The 24,269-nt window shown below is 40.5% G+C and overlaps 1 protein-coding gene across 1 annotated transcript in view; it reads right to left on the reverse strand.

The window, feature by feature from the left end:
* The window catches only part of SORCS1 (sortilin related VPS10 domain containing receptor 1), a 673,129-nt gene that overhangs the window by 237,140 nt on the left and 411,720 nt on the right, over positions 1 to 24,269 (reverse strand). Inside the window, exons 6-7 of the mRNA XM_045164209.1 lie at positions 18,326 to 18,390; positions 81 to 199 (exon numbers count right to left, since the gene is read on the reverse strand). Of these exons, the coding sequence (XP_045020144.1) occupies positions 81 to 199; positions 18,326 to 18,390 (184 nt within the window). The remainder of the gene's footprint in view (positions 1 to 80; positions 200 to 18,325; positions 18,391 to 24,269) is intronic.

Below are 24,269 nucleotides of genomic sequence, written 5' to 3' on the forward strand. Positions count from 1 at the left end.
GCAAGCAGGTGAAGGGGCTGCATTAGAAGCAGGGAAGGGAAATGTCTTTGAGCCAATCAGCGGAAGCAGATCTTTCATACCTGAACAAACACATAATCGTCCTGGACAATCAGAGAGTCTGGGTCGATGTAGCCTGGGAAAGGTTTATTTCTGTTGGCCTCTGTGCAGTTCTGCATTCGGCATGTTAGGTATTGTGAATCTGAAAAAAAAAAAAAAGAAAAAGAAAAAGAAAAAAATGCGGGTGGGGTGATCTACACACAGTATATAGAGTCAGAGTAGACATTTCTGTTTCTCTTGCTATCTGCAGTTCCTTCAACAAACCTCACATTCTCTATTAACCACATTACTGTTGTTATAATCATTGTTTAAATTTTCATGATTATTTTACTCACTTGCTATCAACACCACCACCACTATTTTCCAGTGCCTCCACCAACTCTTGTCATCATAGAATACTAAATTCTGTTAGCTAATTTTTTTTCCTTCCAAACCAAACTGAAAAAAAAAAAAAAATTCAAAAGCTGGCAATAATACTTGTGCTTTTTTAGTTATTTTCTTTCCTTATTAATAGGATTCACTGCCATACTCTGATAAATAGGGAAACACACAAACATACATGCAATCATTGGTCATCTCATGCTAGAAGTACCCTGTTATAAACAATACAGCCCTATGTCAAGGTAAAGGTTTTTCTTCTATTACTAATTGGAAATAAAACAGAATTGAGAAGAGCTTCCATACTCAGAAACATTGCTCTCATTTTATATTTGAGTAAACTAAGACCCTGGAGAAGGAAATGGCAACCCACTCCAGTACTCTTGCCTGGAGAATCCCAGGGACAGAGGAGCCTAGTGGGCTGCCGTCTATGGGGTCGCACAGAGTCAGACAGGACTGAAGTGACTTAGCAGCAGCAGCAGCAGCAGCAAACTAAGACCCTGCCTCTCACCTGAGACCAGAGCAGGTGATAAACATACCAGTAAAAATGGCTTTTAACAGATTTGACCCCTGCTGCTGACAGTATTAATATATTGTACCAGGGAGGCTGTCTGTTTTTCAGCCACAACTGTTCTGCACTCTCTATGAATCAGACGTCACTCAGAACTCCCTTTGCAGAGCTCCTGAATACATTCAAACCTTCCATCAGTGCTGCCTCAACCTCCCCTCACACTAATCTCTTCTCTCTAAGTGATTCTTCCAAGCTGACCTAAAATATGTTTAGAAATTTGGTCACATTTTCTACCACTTAAGAGGCTTTACATTTATATTCCCTCTGTTCTAAAGGCTTCTCCCCAGGTTGTTCTCTAACAAAGGTCTAGATTTCAGCTTACTGTTATTTCTAGGGGTCTCCTATGATTGCTTTTCAATAATACTCCATCCTGTTAATTCCCTTCATGGAACTTATCACAATCTAAAGTGAAAGTAAAGTGGCTCAGTCGTGCCCGTCTCTCTGCGACCCCATGGGCTGTAGCCTACCAGGCTCCTCTGTCCATGGGATTTTTCCAGGCAATAGTCCTGGAGTGGATTGCCATTTCCTTCTCAAATCAGCACATAGTACATAATAAATAAATATTCTTTGGAACATGGCACTTTACTGGAATATATCTTTTTGAACGAAAAAGGAAATTATTTTACCTTTTTTTTTGATGTTTAACGAATGGGTGAGTTTGATTTTAGGACATACAAAGATGTATGAAGAAATACACTCCTCCAAATGGAGAAATAAGGACATGATTATTTACATGAAATGGGGGTAGGCAATTGTACGCTGAGTTGGATATAAGGATTCACTAATGACTTCCCTGGAGAAAGCAATGGCACCCCACTCCAGTACTCTTGCCTGGAAAATCACATGGACAGAAGAGCCTGGTAGGCTGCAGTCCATGGGGTTGCTAAGAGTCGGACACGACTGAGCGACCTCACTTTCACTTTTTACTTGCATGCATTGGAGAAAGAAATGGCAACCCACTCCAGTGTTCTTGCCTGGAGAATCCCAGGGATGGGGGAGCCTGGTGGGCTGCCGTCTATGGGGTCGCACAGTGTCGGACACGACTGAAGCGACTTAGCAGCAGCAGCAATGACTTCCTTGAAGGACATTTCTAGCACTGCTGCTTCTAAGAAGCTTCAGTTGTGTCCGACTCTGTGCGACCCCATAGACAGCAGCCCACTGCTTTTACTTAAAGTTCAGGTCAGTCGCTCAGTCGAGTCCGAATCTGGGCAAACCTGTACTCTACAAGCAGTGCCAGTAGAGGGCGACATGCACATTTGCTCCAACTGACCAATGGCTGACAGTTGCCGATAAGCTCTAAGGAGAGGGAAGGAGGAGAGCTTTATTCAGTCTTCCTTTATCCTGCCGCCTTGTGTGGGGATGGAAATAGCTCTCAAGTATGTGTTTTAACTCATCTAGTCCTCCAAAGAACGACTAAAGAAAAGGCTTCTACTCTCCCTTCCCCATCTACTTTTTTTAGACATTCTTATATTAATTATAATTATAATATATAAATTATAAATATATATTATAATTATATTAAATATATTTATATTTTAGAATTATAATAATTATAAAATTTATATAATTACACAATATATAAATGTATATAATTTTAATTATTAATTATATTAACTTTAATTAATAAAGTTTCATTTTAGGACATAATTTATGATCTTCATCTCTGAAGAGAATTTCTGGGGCTCATCTCTTCCCAGAACATTTCTCTTCGTGGGACACAAAATCTTCACCTCGCCATTTCATACCCCATCAGACCCTTGCATAGCTTTCAGTTGACTTCCGCCTTGCAGAAGGCAGCTCAGGATCCTAGAAATGGAGACGGGCATCTGTGAGACCTGGGTGTGAGTTCTGCCGTGGTCACTCCCTAGTTGCATCACTCAAAGAACACCGCTTCACCTCCCTGAGTCTCATCACTGTCATTTCTCAAATGAGGATGCCAGTGTCAACTATCTTATAGTCTGGTTCTAAGAATTAACTGAAATAATATATATGCTAAATGTTTTGAAACTCAGAAGTTGTACAAAAACTATAATGTGTCTATTTTCTCTTCTGCAACCTTTCACAATGATTAGATCGTGTTGGGGCACATTGTAGGTCCTTTAAAAAACTGAATTTGAGTATTCCAGTTATATTTCACTATTGATTACTGTTGGTGACCAGTCCAATACTCATTCCTCCCTACCTCTTTGCCAGAAAAGCCAATGTGGATCTGGTGGCTCATCTTTCTCCCACATCACTCAGAAGCTCTGATATGCAGGGAGTAATTCTCTTGGGTCTGTGTTTACTCCAAGTCCTCCTACTCCACCTACATCATGTGCTGTTAAATCCAGTTCTAGTAAAGAAGAAGTTATAAGGGGCTACAGGGAGGCATAGCAGAAAACCTTCTTCTGCCCCCATACAACACTGTGTCAATATGTCTGGAAGTGCTCTAGGCTTTCTGTGCATGGAGGAGTCTTACAGTTGAGCTTCCACAATGAATATGACAAAGAGATGGAAAGGGCCCATTCCCTGATGACATCACTGAGCGTCTGACTGTGCTGAACCCCGAGCCGCCCTTTCTCATGCTTCTTGTTACATGAGATAATGAATGAAAACAGTCTGAATCAAAGGTTCTGACTGAGGAAGTCTCGGGCTTCCAATTACAAATACAACTTTCCAATTAGAATTCGTAAGACTGCCACCTCCTGAGGATTTCTTGATGAGTACACTGTGCTTGTTTTATCTGTAGTGTTGTCTAATAATTTCTTTCTTAAGATTTCAACTTTCTCTTCAAAGGTCCCTGAACAAACATAAGATGGAAAATATAAAAATAAACTCTTTATATTTATAACTTAACTATATGGAAATTATGAATCTGAGGGATTTGGGGAGAAATTAAAAGGATAGGGAAACTAATATTTGCTGTGCATTTATGTGCCAAGTACTCTAAAGCATGTTCACATTCATTTGGTACACTTAATCGTCACAATACTACGGCATGTAATTTATCAACTGATTTTGCAGGTAAAGAGAATGAAGCTCCTGGAGATTATAGAAAGGGCAGTATAGGTTTTCAAACTGGGTTGGCCAGACTCCAGGTCTGGTTTATTCCCACTACATTGCATGAAAAACCCCAGCAAGTTTGGGGCCAATTTTTGTTAAGTATGTTTTGGCTTCAAATTATCAATGGACAAACCTAAATACAAAAAAAAAAGGAGAAAGAAAAAGAGCAACTGTATGTTTATGTTTTCATGAGGTAATTTGTCAATAAGGATCAACATTTATTAAAATCTCTTTTGACTGTGAGTTCATTTCTGAGAATTTGACTTGAAGAAATAATTAATGAACCATGCAAAGATTTAGTTACTTTGATATTCATCATAGTGTTGTTTATAATTTTAAAAGGTAAGAGAACACGTGTACACCCGTGGCGGATTCATGTTGATGTATGGCAAAACCAATACAATGTTGTAAAGTAATTAGCCTCTAATTAAAATAAATAAATTTAAATTTAAAAAATAAATAAATAAAAAGGTAAGAGAAAACAAAATGGCCAACAGTTGAGGCACAGCTAAATATACTGTAGAAAGTACATAGCTTGTTATGAATCCTTATACGAGGATTTACAGAAATTCTTAATACATTTTATATAATAAAATAGTTATCAACTAATAATGTTGTATAAATGTTAATTTATTAGCTTAAAAAAATAGATCATGGTTGTATAAGATGTTCGCATTAAGGGATGCTTGGTAAAGCTGCAGTATCTTGGTAACTTCTCTGTTTATCTAAAATTATTCCAAAATAAAAGTTTTTAAAAAGTAGGTTACCAAAATATGTGCTATTGGACACGATTTTGTGCAAGTGGTATATATAGATATCTACATATGTATGTTTGCATGGGGAAAATGAATAATAGATATATACGAGACGTCAATGCTAGTACAGAGGCAGTGATATGAGAGAGGCAGACAACCAACCAGCATGCAAATCTCTGGTCAGCACTTCTTAGCCAGGGAAGGCGGCCCAAGGGTCATGGTGGGCTTGCGGGATTCTACTCATCAGAATTAGGGAATCGTCTCTAACGCCTTTGCTTGTTCCATCCCTCTCCACTCCTCATGCCACACGGTGAGGCAGACCTGTTCAATGAGCTGTTCTTGTGCTGAGAATTTTATTTTATTTATTTATTTTTTTTGAAGTTGGCTCTCCTTTTTTTTTATTTTTAAATTTTATTTTATTTTTAAACTTTACATAATTGTATTAGTTCTGAGAATTTTAAAATGTACAACCAAAGCACCCAAGAAAAGCTCCAGGAAGAGGTCTTGAAACCATGTCTTGCTTGGAGTGGCTCAAAATGAAATCTACAAGCTGAAGGGGAACCGATCAATTCCAAACCGCCTGCCCATGGTAAAGTGCTCCTTGTTTGTTCTTGTTCCCCTCCTAATGGAAACAAAAAGAAATTGGCTGCACTTCATAATGAGGGACCAATCACTCTTACTCCCCTTGGGGCTTGCTGTAATAGCATTTAATGTGATGAACTCTTTCCATATTCAATTCTGGTGAGGGTATGATGCGATTCCATAGGAGGTGTCTTGTAATTTGGCATTAATTAACGTCAATTAATGTAGGCAACCGCTAGACTTTAGAATTAATTTCATTACTTTTCCCACACAGATGTTTTCCTTGCCGCAGGTAATTAGGACACTGTGCTGCTCTTTCTAAGCACCCTCACTCTCTGCAACAGCTGCTGCTTGGCATAATGCAATTTCCATGCCCCCAGATCCGTGCTGCTCTAAAGAAGGGAAGCTGCTTTTTAAAGGCCAGGCTTGGAGCAGAGGTATACTGGCTTAAATGCAGGCTTAGCTTGGTAAACCTAAGCAAATCATTTTACCACTCAAGTCTGTAAGATGGGTATACACAGGAGCCATCTTGCTAGTGGTTGTGAGGTTACACCACAGTCGGGAACAGCATTCAGTCCAGGGTCAGGCTGGACTGTGCTCACACAGTGGGAGCTGGGGTTGTGATCCAAGTCCCCCATCCCCAGCTTTCATCACCAGTATGCTCACTGTGTCTCAAGGGAATGGACTGTAAAGTACTATAGACATTTCTACCTGAGACAATAGCTTTCTTTATATTCATGTTTTGATTTGGGTTAATTTATTTATGTAATATTTTAAAACACCATGAAGAAGCATTCTCCCAGTGTAACTAAATAAGTATTCTGTGCAGGTAGTGGTCAGGCAGAACTGGAAGGTAACTCGGATATGAGATGACCCAGATGTCATCCTGCCACCTGGCATGCAGGGTGGCCTGCCTGCAGCCATATTGCTGTGCAGGGTCTCCCTCCCCTTGGAGTGAAGGGCTAGGTCTGAGCTCTGTCTCTCTCTCTTTCACATGCTGGATGACTCCGAGAAGGTTATTTACCAGACGAGGCTTCAGACTTTTTCTCTATGAGATGAAGGTTCTTAGAATTTTAGAATCAAAGGAGGATGGTAAAAATCAGACTATTGACTTTAAGATCTGAAGGTCTTTACCATCCTTTACCCACTGGGACCTGTTTCCTTCTCAGTCTTGCCCAAGCAATCAAAACTCTGTGATGCTGCTGGCAAGTCTGTGTCTCCGGGGTTTCTGCCTTTTCTAAACAGCATTTGCATTGCTGACTGACACTCCGTGTTCATTCAGAGAGCTCCCTCCTGGGGCTTGAACTGCCTCTTCCTTTCCTGTGATATTCTCCTAACACTTCCTGGGCCACTTTCTGTGGAGCTTTTCCCGAGGCTCAGGCAGATCTCTCCTTCCAAGAATGGCTCCATTGATAGCAACAGTGGCATTAACCTCCAAAACCACCAGAGCCACCTCTCCTCTGGGTCACGAACTGTGCTGAGTGCATCACGTGCTTTTTCTCTTTCAAGTTTGGAAATAATCCAGAATAAGGTACCTTTTACAGGTAAAGAACTCAAAGCTTAGGGACAACAGTTTAATATTGCAAAACTTTAGTCTTAAATAAAACCATAAACCAAGCTGGTAAGCATAAACGCTTTAAAACTCTTTCCCATCCCCCATTAATTTTCAACTTACAAGAAATGAAAGCATTTTTGCATATGGGGGAGAAAATGCACAGCATGGCTTCTCCAGAGTTTCTGGGGGATGGGTGTGTACTATTCATTACATGTGTTCATGTGTTATATGATGAAAGCCAGGACAGAGGGTAGGTTCAAGGAATGGCCTCTGATACATGTGGGTATATGCAATCCACCATTTCTATACTAACTTGCTATTTTCATCATACTCAATACTGAATGTCATACTTGGAACATGATAAATGTTCAATAAAGATCAATAGAAAAACATCTATTTCTGTTTAATTGACTATGTTAAAGCCTTTGACTGTATAGATCACAACAAACTGTGGAAAATTTTTCAAGAGATGGGAATATCAGACCACCTTAACCTGCCTCATGAGAAAGCTGTATGCAGGTCAAGAAGCAACAGAAAGAACCGGACATGGAACAACGGACTGGTTCCAAATTAAGAAAGGAGTATGTCAAGGCTGTATATTGTAACCTTGATGATTTAACTTGTGGGCAGAGTGCATCATGCAAAATGCCAGACTGGATGAAGCACAAGTTGGAATTAAGAATGCCGTGAGAAAAATCAATAACCTCAGATATGCACATGACACCACCCTTATGGCAGAAAGCAAAGATGAACTAAAGAGCCTCTTGATGAAAGTGAAAGAGGAGGTTTAAAAAACTGGCTTAAAACTCAACATTCAAAAAAACTAAGACCATGGCATCCAGTCCCATCACTTCATGGCAAATAGATGAGGAAACAATGAAAACAGTGACAGATTTTATTTTCTTGGGCCCCAAAATCACTGCAGATGGTGACTGCAGCCATGAAATTAAAAGACACTTGCTTCTTGGAAGAAAAGCTATGACAAGCCTAGACAGTATTTTAAGAAGCAGAGATATTACTTTACCAACAAAAGGTCCATCTACTTAAAGCTATGGTTTTCCCCTATAGTCATGTATGGATGTGAGAGTTGGACCATAAAAAAAGCTGAGTGCCAAAGAGCTGATGATTTTGAACTGTGGTGTTGGAGAGTCCCTTGGACTGCAAGGAGATCAAACCGATCAATCCTAAAGGAAAACAGCCCTGAATAGTCATTGGAAGGTCTGATGCTGAAGCTTAAGCTCAAAACTTTGTCTACTTGATGTGAAGAACTGACTCATTAAAAAAGACCCTGATGCTGGGAAAGATTGAAGGCAGGAGAAGGAGACAACAGAGGATGAGACAGTTGGACGGCATCACTGACTTGATGGACATGAGTTTGAGCAAGCTCCAGGAACTGGTGATGGACAAGGAAGCCTGGTGTTCTGCAGTCCATAGGATCACAAAGAGTTGGACTCGACTGATCGACTGAACTGAACTGAAAGATCAATAGGTACAATCCCTGCCTTCTGCAGTGGAATAAATAGAAAGATATGACACGTTTTGTCTTTTCTGTATTCCAGCCACCCCGCCTCCCTGCTATTCCTGGATGTCCATGGGCCAAACCCTTCACACATGCTGTTCCACTGTCTGCAATGCTCTTCCATGTGGCAGACCCACCTCTCCCCCTTACTTACATAAAGACTTAGCTGAAATACCAAATGCCACCTTATCAAAGATTCTTTCTTTGACAGCTCCCCCTCTCCAACCAGCCCCTCTTTATAGATTTTGTTTTTCGCTTCCTAGAACTTATCACCACCTAGCATCATGCATATGCTCATAACCTGTCTTCCCTAACTGGAAGGTAAGCTTGATGAGAGTGGGGCCTTTGCAACATCCCTTATCACCCCTCATGCATGCCTAGAAGGGCACCTGGCATACCACTGATGTCCAACAATGCCTTTCAAATGAATAACAAACAGGTCTGGAATAAACCAGACCTGGCTTCAAATTTTGGCCCTGCAGCATTGGCAAAAATAATTAATCAAAAATATGTAATCACTGCAAACTTCATTTTCCTCATAGTTACAATGAGGAGAATAATTAAAGGAAAGAAAGAGAATAAGAATGAAAGTGGGAAAAAGGAGCGAGGGAAAGAAAGGAGGAAGGACCTATTTCCAACAGTTGCTGTAAGTAGTGTAGCTAAAAAGTATCTAGTGCAGCAGCAACAGACAAAAGGAATATAATGCACAATCCTGGCATCCTGGCTGCTTAAGAACATATGGGGCAAAGGGAGAGTGGTGGTATGAAAAAATGGCAAGACCTTTACAATGTACCTTTTGGTTTTGCTTTAAATTGGGAGTCAGAAACATGAGAAATTTCTCAAACTCATAGAAATTGTATGTTTTAGGAACTGGTGTTGCTGAATCCTGGAGGAGCCTGAAGACCCAGTAGAAATCCAGTCCTTTGTCATAGAGTTAAGATTTGGAGATCTAACAAGGTCATGATGAAGGTGAAAAGAGATGAGACATGCAAAGAAAGGAATTAAAGGCAGCAACCTAAATTCCCATTCACTATCATAGGAATGAATAACATAGGCAGAATCATCACACAGTGTAAAGAAATACAGCAGTGAAAAAGATTGCACTCGAGCTCCATTCAGCACCATGGACAGAGCACCAATCACAGTACTGGGCAATAAGGTAGAACGGTATACAAGCCATGATACCACTTCTATGAAGTGCGAAATATACAAATCAATATTACACATAAGATAATAGTATGTGAGTCTGGTGGGCTACAGTCATAGCGTCACACAGAGTCAGACACAACTGAGTGACTAATGTGGATGAGTTTGAGTATGGATATAGGAGTGATAGATACCCATTTAAGGAGAATGGTTAGTTGGGGTTATCAGAGGATGCATTTTGGGAAGAGGCACTTTGGGCTTTAACTGTGTTTGCAACAATGTAGTTCAGAGGCTGACACAACTCTGGTCCATCCAAATACAGCTTGTCATCTGTTTACGTGTGACGCTTGAACCAAGGATGGCTTTCACATTTTTAAATGGTTGAAAAAAATCCTAAGAAGGATAACATTTCACGACCTGTGAAAATGATGTGAAATTCACATTTCAGTGTCCATTAGTAACATTTTCTTGAAACACACACACACACACACACACACACACCATCTGGAGATGACGAATTTCTCTCGTGTACCTCTGTATTCTCCTCCTCAGGCTGGGAGTTGAGGGCACAGACCTCCTCACACATGGGTGGGCACCCAGGAGGCAGGGGAAGTGGCACATAATGGACCAATGTTACACAAAGGACCCAATTTGAAAGCTGCCCAGCTGAGCCTGTTACTGCACTGTCACTGTCAGATTTTTCATCGCTGTGTGGGGAGGCCCGTGTTATCTTATTTCATGCTTTTCTGGTTGGTTTTCAGCGCTGTCCTTAGGCTGATAAATCAGAGAGGCCAAGTTGACATCAATAGTCTTTGAAATCAAGAGACTTTTGCAATACGAAAAATGGGGTCAAAGTGGTAGGTACCATTGGACTCGCTAAGCCTGGAAGGTTGATTTGATGATAGGGAAGGACAGGTAAGAAAGCATTTAGTAAATATATTGGGAAGTGAGGAAACCAAGAAGGACCCTGTGGGGCTCCTGGGCACAAAAGTCTTCTATGTCCCTCATCTCTTGATGACAGCAAACAGGCTTCTTTCAGCCTCCAAGACCTCTGCTGAGTTCCAACAGGAGGTTCAAACTGTTGCTAATTAGAGAAGGGAGAGGGATGCTGAGACTGGAGATGAACAGTTTAGAAACAATAGTGCAGCCTCAGGGAAGGCTCCTGAGGGAAGGTTCCTCCAGTGATATACAAAACAATATCTTTGAGCTATTTTGCAGATACTGAAACCCTCACTGGGTGGAAGAAACTAACTGTATGCTGCCCACAAGCACACAGACCCCAGACCCATTGGAACCAGACGGTTGATGATGCTGATTCCCACTTACCTGACCACCAAACCAATCAGAAGAATGTCCATGAGCTGATCGTGGCCACACTCTCTTGGAAGCATTACTATAAAACTATTCACTACCCTCCTCCAGGTGAGGACATACAATTTTGAGGGCATTAGCTTGCTGTGGCCCCTTTTGCCTGCAAAGCAACACAGCTATCTATTCTTTTCTACTAGGCCCAAAACTCTTATCTCTAAGATTTAATTCAGTGTCAGGGTATAGAGGCCAGATTCAGCTCCAGTGATGGAGAGCTATAAGTATATGAAGCTGACCATTAGAGGAAACTTTTAACCTACTCCCCAGCCCTACCCTAAAGCCTAAAAGTGATTAATACATTAACTTTTTAAGACAAAGGTAAAAGAAGGCTATGAAACATGGGGTCTATTAATGCCAATTGGTGTACTAGTGTTGGGACTCTGGTAGCAAGTTTGATATTTTTTAAATTTGAATAAAATGCAAAAATTTTGATCTTCTCTAGAACATTAAAAAGATCTGATACCTTGGGAAGGGTCATTGAAAAGGAAATGCAAATAATTAAGTAAATACAATACCTCACTCTTAATTAAATAAATGTAAACAGAAACAATAAGGATATGCCACATTTTTGCTCATCAGATGGGCTATGTTTAAAACATCTTTCATAATATCCTGGACTACTGAGGGCTTGTAAACATAGGCATTCTCATAGTCAGAGAGTATGCAATGATGCAACTATTTCAGAGGGTATTGTGAAAATGTCTATGAAAATTAAAAATGTATACACTCTTAGACCTAAGAATTTCCATTCTGTAATTTTTCTTTGAGCAGTGCTTGCTCCCTACACTTGTCTGAATGCTTACCAACCAAGTAAGTAACATGTGTGTACCTGTATGTATCAATATTGTTTGAAATAGCCAAACATCTGTATGTCTATCAGAGATGTGGGAAAGTGTTAGTCACTCAGTCATGACTGACTCTTTGAGACCCCATGGACTGTAGCCTTCCAGGCTCCACTGTCCCTGGAATTATCCAGGCAAGAACACTGGAATTCCTAGCCATTCCCTTCTCCATGGGATCTTCCTGACCCAGGGACGGAATCCAGGTCTCCTGCATTGCAGGCAGATTCCTAACCATCTGAGTCATCAGGGATAGTGATTAACAAAATTATAGTTGATTGTATAATGGAGTTCCTATGTAGTGATTAGTCATTAAGTGGCTCAGTCAGTTCAGTTCAGTTCAGTTGCTCAGTCATGTCCGACTCTTTGCAATCCCATGGACTGCAGCATGCCAGGCCTCCCTGTCCATCGCCAACTCCCAGAGTTTACTCAAACTCATGTCCATTGAGTCGGTGATGCCATCCAACCATCTCATCCTCTGTCGTCCCCTTCTCCTCCTGCCCTCAATCTTTCCCAGCATCAGGGTCTTTTCAAATGAGTCAGTTCTTTGCATCAGGTGGCCAAAGTATTGGAGTTTCAGCTTCAGCATCCATCCTTTGAGTGAATATTCAGGACTGCTAAACGTATATATATAGTATATGGAAAGATTTTTAACTCAGTATTGAATTCACCCAGACCAAATTTGGCATAAGAGTTTTATAAAATGAATTTTTGTGAGTATGTATGTATACATACATACACATTTATATGTATAAGTCAAAACAATTATGAAATCCAGATTTCAGAGCACAGTCAGTAAGAAACATCTATGTCAGTCACAGACCCTCATAAAGCAAAAGTTTTCCAGAGCTCATCTCCCCTCAAATATGGAGATTTCAATTACAACAGAAATTAATTAGAAAATGTAACCTAGGTAGATCTGAAATGAGACTAAAACTAAACTTCCAACAATAGAAGACATATTTTTTAAAAAATACCAACTTTAGGGAATGGGAATGACGGTCAGAAAGTGGACCTGCTTTTCACTTGATACAGTGGAGCACTGCTTCTCCTTGTTATTGTCAGTGTTTCTACTTCTGTTGGAATAAAAGTGATTGATGCTTACAGTATAACCTCAAACCACTTCATTGCTAATACACTGGGGACTGATGAGAACTGAGGTCTCTGTCACCTTCCCACAGTGTCTCAGCAGGACTCCCTGATCCAAGTGCTGACATGCATGACGTTCACTATGGAAATTTGATTGGAGGGGTGGAAAATAAAAAAAGTTGAAATGAGATGTCCAGTTCTCACCTACAGCCAGAATTAGTGGGATAGTGGTTTTACAAAATTGTAAGTTTCCTTTGATTTTTATCTCAGCTTATAAGATACTGGTTTGAGTTTCATTTCAGAGTTTGGGGGCAGTCATTTTCACAGTTCGTTAAAGGGCCAAGGTTGTTTTTCCTCAGTGAAAGAGATTAGTCCTATGGCAAGCTGTTACAAGGTTAGTGACTCATGTAAATAGACAAGGAGACCAGTAATTGTCCCCTGTCCCCTGTTCCTGCTGGCACGGATCATCACGGGTACAGAAAACATTCAGTTCACTGGCCAGGTCTTTCATTTCAGAAATAAAAATGGAGAAGCAATAAAGCTCAAACTTGGTATTGCAGTTTCTCTTACAAGATAATGTCTATAGACAAGCACAAATATAAGACTACAGACCCATGGATAATTATCATGCAAAGAATTCTGATAAAAGTTTTGCTCTTTTCCCTCAGATCATGCATACATACAACATGGCACAGGATTTCAGGGAGTTGTGAGTTTCTCATGCTCATCTCATCCATTAGACCTATGGGGCTAGACACCCTATGGTTACAGCCCCTTCTTTAAGAAGACCTGCCCATACAGTGACAAGGAGATATTCATTAAGTTGATATACGTTAAATGTATCAGGCTCTGAGCTATGCTTTATACACAGAACCAAGATTAAATAAGATGTGACTTTTCAGGAAGATTTCAATCTAACAGTTTGGTCAACATTTTCTCACTATATACATTACATTTACACACACACATATGTATATTAGGTAAATCAATAGAAGGTAGGTTTCCTTTTTACAATTTTCATGTACTGGGTAGCAGTTTTAATGTATTAGGTGCATACCATACATGTGTACGTACACATTCTCTCTCTCTCTCTCTCCCTCACACACACAGTATTTAAACAGTAAAATCTTTGTTTCCAGGATGACGATGTATCAATTTGTCCGCGGCTGAATGCAGGGGCCAATAACAAATGCCAAGTACAATAAATACGTTCAGAATTTTCCAATAATACAACCCATGATTGACTGTAATTGAGGTTGCTCTCTTCAGCTTGCCTCCCAAGGCAGAGAGGTAGTACAAGAAAGAATACCAGCCTTGTCATGGTGTAAACTACAAAACATCCCGATTTCAGAGCACAGTCAGCAAGAAACGTCTATGTCGGTCACAGACCCTCATAGAGCAACAGCTTTCCAGAGCTCATCTCCCCTCAAATATGGAGATTTCAATTGAAACAGAAATTAATCATAAAATGTAATCTAGGGAGATCTGAAATGAGACTAAAACTAAACTTCCAACAGCAAGCTCAGATAAGGATTTGCCATCCACCCCATGGTGATGAGCAAAATAAGGAGGGATTTTGTTGTGTGTCACATGACTCAGTGAATTGGTGACAAAATTCCTAAACCCATTAAAATCAGAAAAAAAAAAAAAAAACTTGCTACAAACTTTTAAAAAATTGTATTACTTGGGCATATGCTCTACCAGATGTATGACCTAGAATACAACTGATGGGTTTCATATACTAAACAGTAAGAAAGGATGGAGAAACAAAAGAGGAAACCCAATCCCAGAATGTGGAGAGAGAATTAACATAGATACTGGATTTCTGGGAGCAACCGACTAGCCTGGAGCCTGATTCTGATAAATATACACTCAGTTATATTTGCTAACTATTTGCTACTTGGACCTCTCCGTTTTCTCTCTTTCTTTCCTCCTCCTCTCTATTTCTTTGATCTGAAGCCATGGTTACTGACTCTCTTGGAGAGACACAGACAGAGGGAATATGATACCAAAAAAAAAAAAAAAAAATCTCTTTTTTACACTGAGTCAGGTCAGGTATTATGCTTATATCCTTTATTTCAATGGTAGGTTTTGTGTTTTTTCTCCTGTTTTGTTTTGATAGGGATAACGTTTCAAATTAAATCCCTATATTGAATTTTCACTCTTGGATAGTTTCTGAAGATGCTGCCTTTGCCAAAAAAAAAAAAGTAAAATAAATAAATAAAATTAGAACTGATGTATTTCATGCCTTGTGAAAGCTGAGCCTGAGATGACAGTTTGGCATTATCAGCCTCCGTGCCTGCAAGGAGCACAGGAATGTTGCTGGATGAGAGAAAACGTGCCGATCAGGGAAAGTGACGGTCTTGTTGCTTTCAGGATATGGGGTGAGAGCATTAGATGCCACAAGCCAGAAAGCAGCTGAATCCCCCAAAGCTGGAAAATAGAAGCAAACTGGGATGCTACCAATTTCATCCAGAGCTTTCTAAACAAGGAGTGTGGTCATGGGAGACAGAGCCTAAAGCTCTTTCATTAGCTTTTCGTTGTGAGACCTTGTTACTTTAAGCGTGTTCCACAGACCAGTGGCAGCAGCTTCACCTGCAGACTCTTGGGCCCCTACTGAATCAGAATCCACATTTTAACAAGATCCCTAGGTGGGCTGTATGCATGTTCAAGTTTGAGACGCAGTGCTCTAGATTTTTCATAAAACCTGTAAGTGAGTTTAGGTAGCCAGTTGACTGAAAATTGATCAACTATGTATTCGTTCATTGAGTAAGCTCTCTCTACATGGAGCCACTGTGGAATGTGCTGGAGACCCACTATCAAGCAAAGGTATACTTGACTCCTGCATTCACAGAACTTACTTATAGGCAGGTGGAGAGGAAAAGTTATGATCAAATAATCATGTAAATGGAATGTGTAATTTCAAGCTAAGATGAGCACCATAAAGATAAATATGGAGTTGGATGAAACCAAACACAAAATAAACAAATTTAGATTAGAAGTTCAAGAAAGACTTCCTTAAGAAGTCTTAAGAAACCAGGGATGCTTTCTCTGGTTTGATATAATTCTGTAGTTACATTAGATGTTATCATTGGAGGAAGCTGGGTGGAGGATTTGGGGGAACTCTACTATTGTGTGTGTATGTGTGTGTGTGTGTGTGTGTGTGTGTGTGTGTGTGTAACTTCTATGTGAGTCTAAGGGGCTTCTCTTGTGGCTCAAATGGTAAAGAATCTGCCTGCAATTCAGGAGACCTAGGTTCAATCCCTGGGTCAGGAAGATGCCCTGGAGAATGGAAAGGCTCCGGTATTACCACTCCGGTATTCTTGCCTGGAGAATTCCATGGACAGAGGGGCCTGGAGGGCTACAGTCCATGGGGTTGCAAAGAGTCAGACATGACTAATGAACTTTCACTTTATGTAAGTTTAAAATTATTTCAGAATTAAAAGTTATATTTAAAAAATGGATGTATAACTGGATTCCTGGATGATCCCCAGTCATGAGTTATACTGAATTGGTCAGGAAAGAGGAAAGAAATGAATTCCAAGCAGAGGAAACACCAGGTATTGGAGCCTTATAGGGAGACAGACCTTGCAGGTCTAAGAATTAAAAGCAAACCCAAAGATCCCCAGGTTAGGAATGAGGAGGGCCCAGAGTGAAATGAGACTGAGAAAATGGACAGATGACATTGTAACTTCTGACCTCAGAAAAGACAGCTCTGGCTATTGTACTCAGAACTGAACCTTGGAATCCAGGGTCACATTGCCAGCTCTGGTCACCACCAGAGACAGCCCACTTTAAAAGAGGAGAGGAAGCAGCTCTAAATTGCTGAGGTTATTCTGTGTCAGATACAATCTGGGCACGTTGCGTATCACAGCCCTTCCTGAGTTTATAAGGAGAAAGGAGATGGTCAGCTTGGACCCTGATCTGTCCCCCAACTGATTCAGCCAAAGGATATATACTCATCCCCTACACAGAGAAAGGAACCTCTGGAGATGAAATTATCTCCCTGTGAGTGCACAGTGACGGAGGAGTTGTGGCTTCTGGAGAGTGTGGATGGTGCGGTGACCAGCTGCTTTCAGCTGTGAGCTGGTAAACCATGGGTATCATCTGCCTTTACATCAAAAGAGTGGAGGACGTGTAGACAGGCTCAGCGTCAGTGATGGTAAAGTCTGTGAACTGTGAGGGGTAGTTGTGAAGGACGGAAGGTCTCCAAAATTGGATTATAGCCCTCTGCTCAGTGCTGGACAACCTCCACCAGCGTCCTGGCTCCGTGGTGACTGGAGAGTCCATTCTCTTCCTCTTCTCTACACTGGAGACCTCTTCCTTTTCACTTGCCTTTTCTCTCTCATCCTTTTTTTTCTTCTCTATAGTTCCCCCTTTACTCTTTAACCTGCAGCACCCATCTTGGGCCTAGTACTAGCCTGTGAAATGCTCAGCCCTTCTGGAGATCCTCAGGACCAAAGAAGGGGAAGGAAATCCACGTCATTTAACCATACTACTTAAACTTTCTATGCCTCGATTGCTTCATCCATAAAATAGGAACCACCTACAAGTTGTGAAGACAGTTGTGATCAAGTATAGAAATCCCTTAACGTAATTCTTAGTCCAGGGCAAGTGCTCAGTAAATAGTAGCTGCCGTAGGAATCACTGTTATTCACTTCTTCAATTTACAGTGAAGAAACAAGGGCATAAAGACTTTCAAGGTCACACAAAAGAGTGAACTTGTGAGCCATACAGACATGTATTTGGACTGTGAATCTTCAACTCCCTCCACATCGAGTGCTAAAGTCACAATGTCCACAGGAAACACAATCCTTCACTCAGCCAATCTCACCAGGGGTGTTCAGAGCTACCAACTGACTTTTCCCTTCTGCTGCTTGATTCTCTCCTACAAGCCCTTTCCAAGTATTCTGTGAATCTCCCACTAGACCGTGAGGTATTGCCTGGATGATATCTGATAAAACAAGGAAACTGGTGAAAAAATCACATCAAAAGAGCAGCAGTAACAAGGGGACGATAGAGGATGAGATGGTTGGATGGCATCACTGACTCTATAGACATGAATTTGAGTAAGCTCCAGGAGTTGGTGATGGACAGGGAAGCCTGATGTGCTGCAGTCCATGGGGTTGCAAAGAGTCGGACACAACTGAGCGACTGAACTGAACTGAACACAATAATAATGTTTACTTTAGCAATAAGGGATTTTGGAATTTTTAATCACCTGCAAAGAAAACCCCCTGATTGGATGAGCGTTATCCATCAAGACAACTCTAGATTACTAAGGACACACACACACAAAAAGTCCTCAGGTCCAGATGACTTAGATTAGTGCCACTGTGACTTCCCTTAACACAGTTGTAATTCATGGCAGATCCAGAAAACAAATTATTACTATTAGCATCATGGAAAAGTGGCTTTACTTACGACCATCCACAGTTCTGGCCTCTAGATGCACAAGGTCCGGTTCCTTGTTCGACCCCATCACAGACCTAAATGATGGAACATATCAACATTAATGAAACCCCACATGCCCCAGAGAAACTCAGCTGAACCCCACAGACTATTATACTAACATTCACAGGATTTTAAAGCCACGATCCTTGGGATACATCTACTGTATTTATTGATATAGCCTGACAGTAAAATTTCCACTTCAAATAAAGCTGATAATGAAACCTTTATTTGATGGAGGCCAGGCTTAACTCTGGCAAGGATATTGTGTGTTATTATCTCAGACTTGCAAATAAGTCCCACACATGTCATATGCAACAATCTCACTGACAGTGTATTAAACTTTCAAGACTTAGCGGGCAGATGCCAGGCAAGCTGCTTTAGCAGGATGACTTGAACAGTGATCTACATAGCAAACCGATCTAATTAATGTTTTTATTTGAAATGTGCAGAACTATCTACTACTCGCCTATGAACAGACCATGTGACCCAAAAAATGTAGTGGACAGAACAGCTCAGGGTGACCATTCTCTGTGTTTTTGAACCAGTTTGAGGGGGAAATGCAGTTGCATTCACTTTCTGGTGTGTGCTGGAAGCCACAAATGTAAGTAAAAGACGAGTCTATTTAAAAAGCCTTGGAGGCATATATTATTTAGTCTTATCTTGCAGTGAGCCATATTAAATAGAAAATAATTATCCTGTTACATAAGTAATATGGGCCATCGTACTGCATCTTGTAAGACTTTCATTCAACAAGATTAATTAAACTTGGGATTGTCTATAATTTTTTTTTTTTAATCAGGACTTGCACAACTTTCATTTATTTGTTTCATTTCCAAGCGGAAGGTGGTAACATGCCTTAAAACTGGTCTCCTCTTGCCTCCTTTGAGCCCCTCGGCTCCACCATCAAATCCATGTGAGAAAATGTAAATGGTGAGAACACTCGGGTCTCAGTGTGGGAGCCCAGGTGCATCTCGCTTCCGCGGTCACCCTCCTGCTACAGGGGAAGACGTGCCACTTCTGAAAGTGTCTCTTGCCCTTCCTTAGCCTCTGGGAGCCTCTGTGTACTTTTCCTTCCAGCATGAAAGGCTGTTTTCCAGGTTCACCTCGTCTTCCTTGACTCTTATTCTAAGGCACATCTGAAAAGTCACTTCCTCCATTACCTAGTTCCCAGTTACACCAGGAAAATTTTTCTCTTCCTACCACAAACATTTCTTTTTTAAAATATAAAGCCTATAACAGTGTGCTAGAGTTATTTTTGTCTTTCCCTGTGTAAAAGCAGCCACCCCCCTACATCAAACTGAGAGCCATGGAGGAGTTTTGCTTTAAACAGTTTATATTCATGTGTATAAATGAATAAAATAATGCCTGAGATCTAACATAATAGATATTCAAACACTGAAGGAAGGAAGGGGGGAAGGTAAGAGGGGAGGAAGGTAGGGAGAGTGTATGATGGTCTGTGAGCTCTTAGAAGTAAATTAATCACTATCCTATGGGCATCCCCAGAACACTTCTCTTTTGACCTTATCTTCCAACTCCAAGAGTCTGAGGCTTAGCCTGCTTAGTCTCTGTTCATCTTAAGAAGTCTCCTAAGGCCCTATTATCACTGTCAGTAACTTTTCTTTGATTGACACATGGCCTAAAACTCAGAGCCTATGCCTGAAAAATTAAACTCTGTATTTTTCTTCTCCCAGGAGGCACAGGGGTCCCAGCAAGGGTTTTATAATTCACCCCTCCAAAGACACAGGGGACATGCACTTGGTCATTTCGCCTGGTTAGAATCTGAACATGGAAAGATAGGACACTTTCACCATCATTTCAGTCATCCACTGTAGTGACTGCTTGTCTACGGTTGGTAGCACTCCACTGCCCAAAGTGAAGCATTGATTGGGTTCAATCAACTTCTACTGATGAGATCACAGTCATGAGCACTAAAAATAAAGACAAGCTCCCAACAACCCTCAAACCAGAAAGCTCAGCAGGTAACTGGTTTTTGCAAATTATTGCTAGGTAGTAACATGTTGGTCACTTCCCTCCTTAATTGCTGCAAGTTTCTTCCTTGAAATGACCAACATCTATGATGCTGGCATCCCATAAACAGTGGTGCACTCCCCTGCAAACTAAACAACCTGCTTGGCTTGTGGTTAGTGTCAACAGGAGGCAAAATGGTTATCCTGTATCTAGTTTCATCTTTCCATGTGCTCATGCCTCAAATCAAAATCTCTTAAGATCTTTTATTATCTCTAAAGGCAGGAGCTGTTGTTTTAAGTGACATGTTCCTCTTATTAACTAATGAAAAGAGACAGGGCCAAAACAGAGTCCTTTGTCTCTCCAAAATCTACCGTGGCTACCAACTTCCTTCCCCGCCTAAGATTTTCCCAGGTACAGTAAAACTGCAGCAACAAAATAAAACTTTAAAGTCAGACCACAATTTTTATTTGCTGATGTGCTCGTCCTTTTTCCTGGAGGCCTAAGGGTGCCTCTTAGATCTGCAGTCACAGATTATAAAGAATTATGTTGCTTTTCCTTTGTGGCACTGGTGAGTTCTCAAGAGCTGAAGCCAAACGATGTTAAATGTTCACAGAGGTGCTGGTTTTAATGGTGCTGTCGTTGACCAGACCCTTGTGGAAACACATCACTGCAGATGACCTGCAAAATATTATTTTCTAGCTCATTTATGCATTTTAGTTGGAGCTGTAGAATTGAATGGTTTTCTGTATGTTTTAAGACCAACGGTTGGGCTTAATGATGATGCTGATGACAATGATGACAATAAAGACAGGTGGTTGCCAGGGACTTGGGGGATGGAAGAACGGGGAGAAAAGGATAAGCATGCACAGCCTTTCAGTTAAAAGATGAATAAGCTCTGAGGACCTAATGTATAACATGGTGACTATAATGAAGAATACTGTATTATGCAATTGCAGTTTGCTAAGATAGTAGAATTTAAATGTTCTTACACATCACACACACAAAAGATAAACATGTGAGGTAATTAATGTTAACTCAATTATGGAAATCCTTTCATAATGTATATATGTATCAAATCATCGCATTGTACATGAAGCATATCACAAGTCTATTTGTCAATTAAACCTCAAAAAAAAAACCTAAAAAAATAAGAAGTCAGAGAAAACCAGCATAAACAGAAATTTTAATTCAAAATATTCTCTTGATGATCTCATATTTGAAGTGAGATCTCAAAAATGGCATTAAGAATCTCTACCTAATCATGTTAGTAACTCTGATTTCAGGTATTAAGCACAAAGGTTTGGGCAGCTTTGCTTTATGCTTCCAGATTGCCCTGTACCATCCCCATCATGGTTCATAATGATTTGCTGGACCTTTTTGCATAACTGCTTCTCTTACTTCATTGAGCTCCCAAAAGGCAGGTGCTCTGTTTTTATCACTACGTTCTCTGTGCTTACCAGAGCATAGAGAAGAATGTTTCCTCAAGAAATATATAGACATGTTTACACTGATCAATATTTACTATAATATACAATATATTGGGTTGTTCAATTCTGGACTCTGAAAGAATCTTTCTATAAAAATGAGATGAAAAATATTGGTGCAGGGTCCTTTAATTACATAAAAAGACATTAGGTGGCTATATCTTGTATATTTTTATATTGTCTTTATGTCTAATTGGGAAAATGAATTTCCTTCTGGAACTGAATTTCAATGAAGTCAAGGAATATCTTCTTGCATGCTTTGCACGTATTGGCACCTCTGCCTGGAATAACCTCTTACCCTTCTTCTGCCTTCTTAACTCTGATGGTTTGTGGCTCTGCTGCACATGAATGAAGTTGAAAACTATCTCCCCAGTGGGGGTGCCACTTAAACTAAGTTGGTTATCCCTTCTGAGACATCCAGAACTTTGCACATTCTTTTGCATAGCACAGATTAGGCCATGTTTCAAGTGGTGACTCATTTGCTCTTATTGACAGACAAGCTCAAACTGTGCTAGGTTCCATGCATGCCATACATAGATATTCAATAAATGCTTACCGACTGCTTTTGAATAATGAAGTACACAGCAAGCCATATCAGCATTTATCAGTTTATCCGCATGTTTGCATTCAGTTACTTAACATCTCTATGCTTTTATTTTTTAAGGATAAAATAAGACTAAAATAAGTTTTCCTAGAATATACATCTAAAGCACTTAAGAGATTCCTGGCTCACAGCAAGTATGTGTAGATGGATGGAGGATATTAATCCTCACGTGAAAATTAAAATTCATGTTGCCAATAAAAGCTTCTTAGGTTATCATGGGTACCTCATTAACAGAAATGATTTCTCATCATGAATCAACAGACAAAATGAAAGAGTCCGTAGCCCAGAGATCAACCATATGAATGAATGAATTCTCTTATTTGTTTAGTGAAATATTCCAATGTCCTCTTATGTGGTAAGAACAAGGGCTACAGATTCCCTAGCTTTACATACAGCTATGGGAGAGACAGTAATCTAGTTAAACAAGAGTTCTAATAGTTGAGTTGGTATTTGAAGACAGGAGAAATGTCTGCAGAAGAAAGAGTAAAATAGATTGAATTTTCATGGATATGTTATGAAATGATCAATGGCTAGAGGGAGTGGCAGAGCGTTCTCCTTAGAGATAAATATCAAGTAAAAAGGCCACAGATCAGATAGAAGTTGATCCACAGAGGTGTCTACTAGTATGTGAACAGTAAACAAGGCCAAGTTTTCACAGCAGATCAACAGAAGATAAAACAAAAATTTAGGCACTGTGTACATCATGTTAGGACTTCCTTAGTGGCTCACTGGTAAAGAACACACTGCTGATACAGGAGACATGGATTTGATCCCTGGGTGGGGAAGATCCCCTGGAGAAAGAAATGGCAATCCACTCTAGTATTCTTGCCTGGGAAATCCCATGGACAGAGGCGATTGGTGGGTTACAGTCAATGGGGTTGCAAAGAATTGGACATGACTTTGCAACTAAACAGCAACAACATCATGTCAAGGTTTTGTATTTGATCCTAAAAGCCACAGGATGACACTGAAGAAAGTTATGCACATAAGTTTATAATGGCTCCAAATAACTTGTGTTCCCATCTATCCATGTGTAGTCTCTCTGCCCAAGGAAGGTGAAAGCCTTCTAGACATGGTAGACTCAGCTGTATTGATACAAAAAAGATCAAGCCAGACTCCTGCATTTATGCTTCCAGTATCTTAAGCCAGTGCTCACATTTAGGAGCCGGTTTGGAATAAAACCTAAGGATTATCATAGTCAAGAATGCAAATAAAACACTCACTCTGATATAGTGCACTGTGAAGTTAGCAGCGAAACATCAGCCTTCTGAAATACAATCAGCTAAATGCAGCCTTTGTAGACATTTTCTACAGAGAAATCCAAAAATGTCACTAGTTTATCATTCTCCTGGCATTTTGTCTGAGTTTATACCAGCTTAATATACTACTCAATAAATGTTGTGGATCCACAAAATGTACTGATGGAGATAACCACGGAGCGAGTAGTAAAAAATAAACACTATGATGGGATAGCACTTATTTATTCAGAGTCAGATTTGCAGCTAATGGCCAAGGGAGGAGTCGGGCGGGATGTGCAGAGAGACAGATGCTGGAGAGTTAGAGACACCTGCCCTCCTCCTTTTTGTTTTAGAAGAAGCATTCATGTTGCCGCAGGCTTCCCATAAGCAAAGCAAGTGGCCCCATCTACTACTGGGAGAAGCAGCAAAGTGCTGGCCTGTACTGGCGGCTGGGCCCTCTGGTCTCCTCTTCTGTAGTCAAGGGTTTCCTCTTCACATAACACTACAGTTAGGCTCTCAGAGATAAACGCCATCAAGAAAGTCCTAGTTAAAGCTATAGTTTTCACTCCTAAACAAAGCAGCTGGGCCTGAGGTCTCATCTTATGGGAGAAATGAGCCAG

Source organism: Bubalus bubalis, chromosome 23 (genome assembly GCF_019923935.1).
Source record: "Bubalus bubalis isolate 160015118507 breed Murrah chromosome 23, NDDB_SH_1, whole genome shotgun sequence".
NCBI classification, from domain to species: domain Eukaryota; kingdom Metazoa; phylum Chordata; class Mammalia; order Artiodactyla; family Bovidae; genus Bubalus; species Bubalus bubalis.